This window comes from Grampus griseus (assembly GCF_964374135.1).
Source record: "Grampus griseus genome assembly, chromosome: 1".
Classification (NCBI taxonomy): domain Eukaryota; kingdom Metazoa; phylum Chordata; class Mammalia; order Artiodactyla; family Delphinidae; genus Grampus; species Grampus griseus.
The window spans coordinates 80,650,825-80,659,863 of NC_139017.1; the positions used below are offsets into that span (position 1 = coordinate 80,650,825).

The 9,039-nt window shown below is 42.1% G+C and overlaps 1 protein-coding gene across 1 annotated transcript; it reads left to right on the top strand.

Moving 5' to 3' along the window:
- Positions 1–932: 932 nt before the first annotated feature.
- On the top strand, positions 933–2,329 carry LOC309827965 (heterogeneous nuclear ribonucleoprotein H-like). The gene is given in 3 exon segments (XM_082662941.1): positions 933–1,680; positions 1,684–1,699; positions 1,702–2,329. Coding segments are annotated over 3 exon segments (1,284 nt in total). The 5' UTR covers positions 933–963; the 3' UTR covers positions 2,253–2,329.
- The last annotated feature ends 6,710 nt before the right edge of the window (positions 2,330–9,039 follow it).

Genomic DNA, 9,039 nt, shown 5'->3' on the forward strand with positions numbered 1-9,039 from the left:
CGTTCCAGGCAAGAAATGGCAAGGCCCTGAGCTAAGGGGCAGCAGAGGGAAGGAGAGAAAAGTTCAGATGTCTGAGCTGTTTCTATGGGACTTGGTGATGATTGATCAGCTGAGTCTGGGAGGCTGGAAGGCCCCACTAACCACAAAAGGAATCACTGGAGGGGCAGGTTCATGGGGAAGCATGTTGTCTCTAAGGTTCCTGCAGATGTCGAGGTAGAGATTTCTACTGAGGAATTGGATTTGGAGACCAGGAGAGAGGCTTGAAGTGGGAATATAGATTTGGGATGCTCTACCTATAGATGATAAATGAGGACACGGCAAGTGAGTGATAGAAAGAGCTTGTGCGCTAGAAAGGAACGGCTCTGGAATTAAATCCCAGCTCCATTATTTACAGGTGGTACGTGTGATCTTAAGCAAGTTAATCTGTGACCTCCGTTTCCTCATCTGTAAACTTGGGGATGATAACGCCGACCTCATAGAGTTATAATAAGCATTTAGAATGCCTAGTAGCATGTCTAGAACATAAGAAATGGTCAATAAAAGGTAACTATTCCTGGATGAGTAGATGAAATCACAGGCGGAGAGCGTGTACAATGAAAAGGAAGCAGGATGAGGCTGGAACCCTGGAGGACAGCAACATTCCAGAGGTAGCTAAACAAGCAGGAGTCAGCAAAGGAACAAGAAAGAGGTGCCGGACAGAAGTGTCCTGGAAGCAAAGGAAAAAGATCACTTCAAGAAGAGATGGATTTGTTGGTATCAACACCTAGAGGACATCTACAGGAAAAAAAAATACAATGGCAAATAAATAAATGAAAAGATGCTTAATCCCACTCATCATTATAGAAGTACAGATTAAAAAGATAATAAGGGATTTCTTCTCACCCGCACCAAAGTTGTGTGTGCAGGTCTGACCCTCATCCCCGTCTTGCAGGCTGTTTCGACGCCAGGAACCCCTAAGAGACGATGATGTTGGGCATCGAAGGCGGCGAGGGACTCGTGGTGAAGGTCCAGGGCTTGCCTTGGTCTTGCTCGGCCGACGAAGTGCAGCGGTTTTTTTCTGACTGCAAAATTCAAAATGGGGCTCAACGTGTTCGTTTCATCTACACCAGAGAAGGCAGACCGAGCGGCGAGGCTTTTCTTGAACTTGAATCAGAAGATGAAGTCAAATTGGCCCTGAAAAAAGACAGAGAAAGTATGGGACACAGATATGTTGAAGTATCCAAGTCAAACAACGTTGAAATGGATTGGGTGTTGAAGCATACTGGTCCACATAGTCCTGACACGGCCAATGATGGCTTTGTACGGCTTAGAGGACTCCCCTTTGGACGTAGCAAGGAAGAAATTGTTCAGTTCTTCTCAGGGTTGGAAATCGTGCCAAATGGGATAACATTGCCGGTGGACTTCCAGGGGAGGAGTACGGAGGAGGCCTTCGTGCAGTTTACTTCACAGGAAATAGCTGAAAAGGCTCTAAAAAAACACAAGGAAAGAATAGGGCACAGGTATATCGAAATCTTTAAGAGCAGTCGAGCTGAAGTTAGAACTCACTATGATCCACCACGGAAACTTATGGCCATGCAGCGGCCAGGTCCCTATGACAGACCTGGGGCTGGCAGACGGCATAACGGCATTGGAGGAGGAGCTGGCTTTGAAAGGATGCGGCATGGTGCTCACGGTGGAGGTTAGGGAGGCTATGATGATTATATGTCTATAATGATGGCCATGGATTTGAGTCAGATAGATTTGGAAGAGACCTCAATTCTTGTTTTTCAGGAATGTCAGATCACAGATACGGGGATGGCGGCTCTGCTTTCCAGAGCGCAACAGGACACTGTGTACACATGCGGGGATTACCTTACAGAGCTACTGAGAATGACATTTATAATTTCTTTTCACCACTCAACCCTGTGAGAGTACATACTGAAATTGGTCCCGATGGCAGAGTAACTGGTGAAGCAGATGTCGAGTTTGCAGCTCATGAAGATGCTGTGGCAGCTATGTCAAAAGACAAAGCAAATATGCAGCACAGATATGTAGAACTCTTCTTGAACTCTACAGCAGGAGCAAGCGGTGGTGCTTACGGTAGCCAAATGCTAGGAGGCATGGGTTTGTCAAACCAGTCCAGTTATGGCAGCCCAGCCAGCCAGCAGCTGAGTGGTGGTTACGGAGGCGGCTATGGTGGCCAGAGCAGCATGAGTGGATATGACCAAGTTTTACAGGAAAACTCCAGTGATTTTCAATCAAACATTGCATAGGCGGCCAAGGAACAGTGAACAGCTACTACGGTAGTGGAAGCCGAGCATCTGTGGGAGTGAACGGAATGGGAGGGATGTCTAGCACGTCCAGTATGAGTGGTGGATGGGGAATGTAATTGATCCTGATCACTGACTCTTGGTCAACATTTTTTAAAAGAAAAACAAAACTTAAGTTCTAACAGTTTTGCAATACAAACTTGTGGTTTATGCTTACTCTAAGTGGAAATCAGGATTGTTTTAAAGACTTAAGTTTCAGTAATTTTGAACGCAAACATTCATTTAGGATGTAACTAGGTTGAGTAATCTGTTACTGTTAAATAATTTTCAGCTTTTCTCAAGTTAGTTATATTGTAGGATGTACTGAAGCAGTAGGTGTATTTAGGTTAAAGCAGTTGAATTATGTTAAATGGTGTTTACACCACATTACATTGGACACTGTTGGGATGCATTGTTGAAAGACATGCTTTTTTGTGAAACTCAATATAGGAGCTGTGTCTACAATTAAAAGTGAAACATTTAGCATGTTTGTTAATTCTAGTTTCATTTAATAACCTCTATGGCACGTAAGTTTAAGCTTTTTTTTAAGTTAATGGGGAAAATTTGAGACGCAATACCAATACTTTAGGATTTTGGTCTTGGTGTTTGTATGAAATTCTGAGGTCTTGATTTAAATCTTTTCATTGTATTGTGATTTTCCTTTTAGGTGTATTGCGCTAAGTGAAACTTGTTGAATAAATCTTCCTTTTAAAAACTAAAAAAAAAAAAAAAAGATAATAAGGTACTATTTTTTGCTATTAGATTGGTAAAGATTATAAAGTTTAGTAACATCCAGTGTTGGCCAAGGTGTGGGAAACAGGTGATCCCAGGCATTATGGGAATGTACATTCATGTCATATTTTAAAGAGCAGTTTGTCAAAATATATCCAAATTGTGAAGGCACGTGTTCTTGACCCAGACACTGTACTTCTAAGAGTTTACAACAAACTCATAAGTATTCAAAGATGTATCTTTAAGAATATTAATTACCACATTGTTGAATACAGCAAAAGAAAACTAGAAGCAACCTAAATGTCCATCAAAAAGCGACTGGTTAAATAAAATGTAGTGCATCCTTACAACTCAGCTGGGGTGGCTGGGAGAAGGTAAGTGTTGGGATGGGGATGCAGAGGCCTTGGAACAGGCATGATGGGAATTGCTGAGACTGTGTGTGTGTGAGTGTGTGTGTGTCTGTGTGTGTATGGGTGTGTGTGTTGGCAGGATACAGTGAACGGGCCAAAGAGGAGAATGCCCAGTATGGGCTGGCAATACCATGGAGGAGAGGCATGCCGAACATAGTTTTGTTTTGTTCAAGAGGCAGAGGCTGATCCCAGGCAATGTGACCCTTCTCCTCAACCCCATCAATCTTTTTTTTTTTTTTTTAAAGTTTACTTATTTATTTTTGGCTGCGTTGGGTCTTCGTTGCTGCATGAGATCTTTCTCTAGTTGCGACGAGCAGGGGCTACTCTTCGTTGTGCTGTGCAGGCTTCTCGTTGCGGTGGCTTCTCTTGTTGTGGAGCATGGGCTCTAGGAGTGTGGGCTTTAGTAGTTGTAGCTCGTGGGCTCAGTAGTTGTGGCTCGTGGGCTCTAGAGCGCAGGCTCAGTAGTTGTGGCACACAGGCTTAGTTGCTCCATGGCATGTGGGATCATCCTGGACCAGGGATCGAACCCATGTCCCCTGCAATGGCAGGCAGATTTTCAACCACTGCACCACCAGGGAAGCCCCCCATCAATCTTTAATAATACTTTATACATCAAATATATTTGGTATGATTGGGTTTCTTGTAAATGTCCCTTGACCAGGGGCTGAGTCTTGTGTCAAGCATGGCCTGGGACCAAAAGAGAGTCAAGCCATACAGACGAGGTAGACAGCCAACATCTGGGTCACATATGCACTTGCATATGTGTAAAAATTCTCTAGAAGTGTATGCAAAAATCTGTTATCAGGGTAAACTCTGGGAAGCGAGACTGGGGATGTTGTATGGAGATGGACTTTACTTTTCAGTTTACATCCTTCCAAACCACTGGCATTTTCACTTTAAAAACTATTTAAAATTGTATCACTCAGACAATACAACTGGAGAATAATAACAACTCCTAGCCAGCTGAATGGAGTCTCAACTCTTCCCCTGATCTGATACTTGGATGACTGTGAAGACATCCACCCAATGGTTCTTACAGAGAAGTACAGGTGAAGAGATGGTGCCTGCAAAGGTTTGAATATGACACTTCCCTGAAATTACACAGTTGATGCATTATAGAAAAAGGAGTGTTTGCTGTACTTCTTCATACGTGCTTGACAGATGTTTATTGGCTTTAATAATATTTAAAATATTTAAACCTTCGTCCAGAGTTAAGATATACATGTATCCTCTCATTTGACTAAATTTTAGGGGAACCATAACTCAGTTAATTGTGAACCGCTACTATGATAGTAATCCTCTACTCTGTGTTCGGCATAAATACTGCACCATTCTCCTAAGCAATGTCCTGAGTGATCCGTTAAAGCGAAACAAGGCAGTAGAGTTCCAATGAATCACCCACACGATACTTAGTAGTTATGTATATACTATGTTCAGGACATTTGAGACTCACTTTTACAGCAGTTCTGAAATTTTCCAATTTAATTCAACTCTTGAGGAGGGCGGTGCCTTTCCCGAACTGCAGAAGTGCCTGTTGAAATCCTGGGATGGAAATTTTCCATTTTGAAAGCAGAGTCATTGCTTGTAATGCTGTTGCCCCAGGCAGGCTGGAAGCAGAACTGGAAATGATCACGCCTTGTCTGGCGGGAGAAGTCCTACATTGATGTTCCAAGTGATGCAAACTTTCCTGGCTGCAGGAGAAAGACCCTCTGTGAGCTGGGGTTCCTGCCCCATGTCCACCCATCAGGAAAGAGCTGCTTCCTCTACCTTCCTCAACGCTCCCGGTACCTCCATTTCTACCTCCCTGGTGCCCATTTAATGCTTTTTTACATCTGGACAGTTCATCTCCATTTACTCCTCTGAGGCTGCTCATGGCCATGACAGCGCAGAGGGGCCACTAGATCCTATTTTTAACTTTGTCTCCCAACATTTTATTAGAACAATTTTTTTTTTTTTTTTTTTTTGTGGTACACGGGCCTCTCACTGTTGTGGCCTCTCCCGTTGTGGAGCACAGGCTCCGGACGTGCAGGCTCAGGGGCCATGGCTCACGGGCCCAGCCGCTCCGCGGCATGTGGGATCTTCCCGGACCGGGGCACGAACCTGTGTCCCCTGCATCGGCAGGCGGACTCTCAACCACTGCGCCGCCAGGGAAGCCCCTATTAGAACAACTTTAAACATTCAGAAAAGTTGAAAGAAAATGTGCAGTGAATAGCCATATACTCAGCACTGAGATTGTAACATTGACATTCTATGCTGTTTTGTCACATGTCCAGGCCTCTGTTTTCAGTACCATGTGTGTTCAGCATCCACACTGGTCCTGGTGGCCACAAAACTCTGTCTCTGTGGCAATAATAGACTTAAATACACAGTTTAATAAGTACTTATATTCAAAGAGATACTAACATTTAGTACCTGCTTTGTGCCTGAGCAAGATACAAGGTACTTTCACACATATGATCACCTAATTTTTCAACCCATGAAATAGACAATATTATTGTTCCTAACTTACGGCTAAGAAAATTGAGACACAAAGAGGTAAAGGGAATTCCAAAGTTATTTATAGCTAGAACTGTTATTATAAAAGAAACAATTACAAATGAAATAGCTTATATCTTTAAAACAAAATAAATAGTTATATTTAAGTGCTCTTCTTAGTGTTTAAATAATACACTGGCAGAATTACGTTGCAATCATTAAATGTGTGTTTCAGAGAGAGATGTTTTAAAGTGGTCGTTTGCATGCAGCCGTTTTGACATGGCTGTTTACCAAGTCCTCAGAGAGTTTTGTTTTTGTGTTTTGTTTCTGTAGTTGTTCTTATTTAATGTCAGCCATTTTAGCTGTAGCACTTCATTATTTTTCCTCCTGGAGAATCAAAAGTGTCTCATTTGTTTTCCAGTTTGCTTGATGAAAATTCACGGGTACCAACGGCTTAGTATAAATAACCTAATAGAGGATTCTGGGCAACACCAGAAAATACTATGCAGTTTCCTGCTCATTTTTACTTAGCCTAAAAACAAGCCATAAAACTTTCAGTTGCAAACAGCTGTTGTGGAGCCTCTGCTCCCACAAGCTACAAAACAATAAAGCACACGGGACAACGGCAAGCATCCGAGGGCGCCGCAAGGAAAAGCATCTTAACCACAGTCAGTTAATAGTGATGTAAGGGATGGATTTTGGAATATGGGGAGGTCTACAGAAAGGGGAGACAAGAGAGGCCAAGAGTAAGCTTTGCATTGCCTGAGGCCAGCCCCTAGAGCTCTCCACTTTTACAGAGGCCCCTGCTAGAAAACTAGTCTGTGTATGACAATCGAAATTTAGAGGACACTTGACAATGAACCAAGCACTTTTCTAGAAATTATCAGACTTGAATTTCCCAACAACTAAGAAAAAGGCAGGTTCCCATTTTTCTAAGGCTGAGGAGTTAAATGACTTAACCAGGAAGATTCAGCATTTCTGTGGAGCATGGGATTTAGAAATCAAGGACTGGGATCTGAATTGCATGTCTGCCTCCTGCTAGCTCCAGGCCTCTGAGCCATTGACTTAACCACTCTGAAACTGTTCGCTGTGAAAAGAGGATAATAAAACCTATCTCATAGGCTTGAGGTTAGGATTATGTTGTTATGCATGAAAAGTGTTCTGTGAGCTGCAGTATATGAAATGAACTTGGTTATTGTTAATATACAGATAACACATCAACTGTGTTAACATGTATTTTACTTCATTAAACTTTTTATGATGACATTTTTAAACATACACTAAAGTGTGTTTGAAAATAATGAATATATTTATAATGAACCTCCATGGGCCCATCGCCTGGCTTCACCATTTATCAACATAAGACCAATTGCACTTTATAACCTCTACTATCCCACTCTCTGCTAGATTATTTTTTAAACAACCCCAGAGTTTATATCACTTCATTCAAAAATACTTAAACATATATCTCTAAGAGATAAGGGCTCTTTAAAAAATATATCCATCATACCATTATCACATCTAGAAGAAATTAACAATAATTCCCCAATACCACCTAGTATTCAGTCAGTATAAAAATTCTGATTATACCATAAACGGTTATTTTATCTGAATCAGGTCCAAACAGGATACACACATCAGTTTTGCTGCTATTTCTCAAGTCCTTTTAAATTTATATGACGACCTCCCACCCTGTCCCCACACCCCATTTTTTTTTTTTTACTTGCAATTTATTTGTTGAAAAATTGGGGTAACTTGTCCTATAAAATCTCCCATGTTTTGGATTTGGCTATTATATCCTCATGGTATCTTTCACATGTTCTTCTATCCCCATTGGTTTGTATAAACTAGTGATTGTATCTGATGCTTGATCAATTTGTAAACTGTTGGCAGAAGCATTTCATGGATGGCGCTATTTCCTATTCCATCACAGCAGGAGGCATATCATGTTTGGTTGTCTTTATTTTTGTGATCTTAAAGTTGATCAATAAGTTCACACAGAGATCCAGGTATGTGGAGAATAAAATTTCCAATTTGAGGAGCTTTCTTTAAGAGGAAGAAATATAAATTACAAATATAAAATGAGGTTCTAGGTCTTGAAGAGGACCATGCAAGTGAGGGGTGCTGAAACTTACAGTATATCAGCTCAGGGTAAATGCACCTCTGAATTCAGGTGAAATCAGCCTGTTTCCTTCATTACTAGGTTCCCCATCAACCTTACTGAATGGCCGAAAATCATTGATGATCATTGCCCAGATCTGTTTTTTTCACTGTTACATATTTTAATTCTGTCATTCCTTACACATTTATGAGCTGGTCTTGTATATAAAAGAACAGTCCCATGTTAATGATTTGATTACCATGTGACTCAGTCAGGGTCCAGACAAGAGGCAGAAACCGCACAGTGATTTGAACAGAAAAATGTTAATATGAGAAATTATTAAATAGTAATAGAGGATTAACCAGTAGGGATTAAGAAACTCTAAAGAACATAGGAATAGCAGACACAGGGAATAGCCATAGCTCTCGAGCTGAGTCAGAGCACCCAAGGGAGTGACAAACTGGAAGAGGGTCTCCCTATCCCCGAGGATGGAGAGAGTGTGGCTGTAGCCCACTGGATGGTGGAGGAGTTCACTTTAGGCCAGGGCTGGCAAGCAAAGCTCCATAGGAAGCCATCCACTGGTGTGCTGCTAAAATTCACTGAGATGTACTCCACACTACTGACCACCGTGGATGGCAGGAACGAGCCACTGGTGTGCTGCTAAAATTCACTGAGATGTCCTCCACACTCTTGACCACCGTGGATGGCAGGAACAAGCAGGAGGACACACTGGGGCCAGAAAGAGAAACTCCTTCCTCCTGCAGTGTCCTTCCAGTGGCCTCTACTGACGAAAGCTTAACACTGGTGGCCGTAGGAGAAATATTCACAGGGTCCAGCCCAGTATCACAACACAGAGCCAGGAAGGGTGGGTCGAGAGCTCATACAATGATAACAGACATGTCGTGAAATGTAGTTCATATAGGAAAGGCAGAATAAATGTTTTGTTCTTTCCATTTATTATCCAGTTTTCTGAATGAGTTAGTGCCCTGGAAACCTCCAAAGACTGCCATAATGGTTCCTACTGTGGTCATTG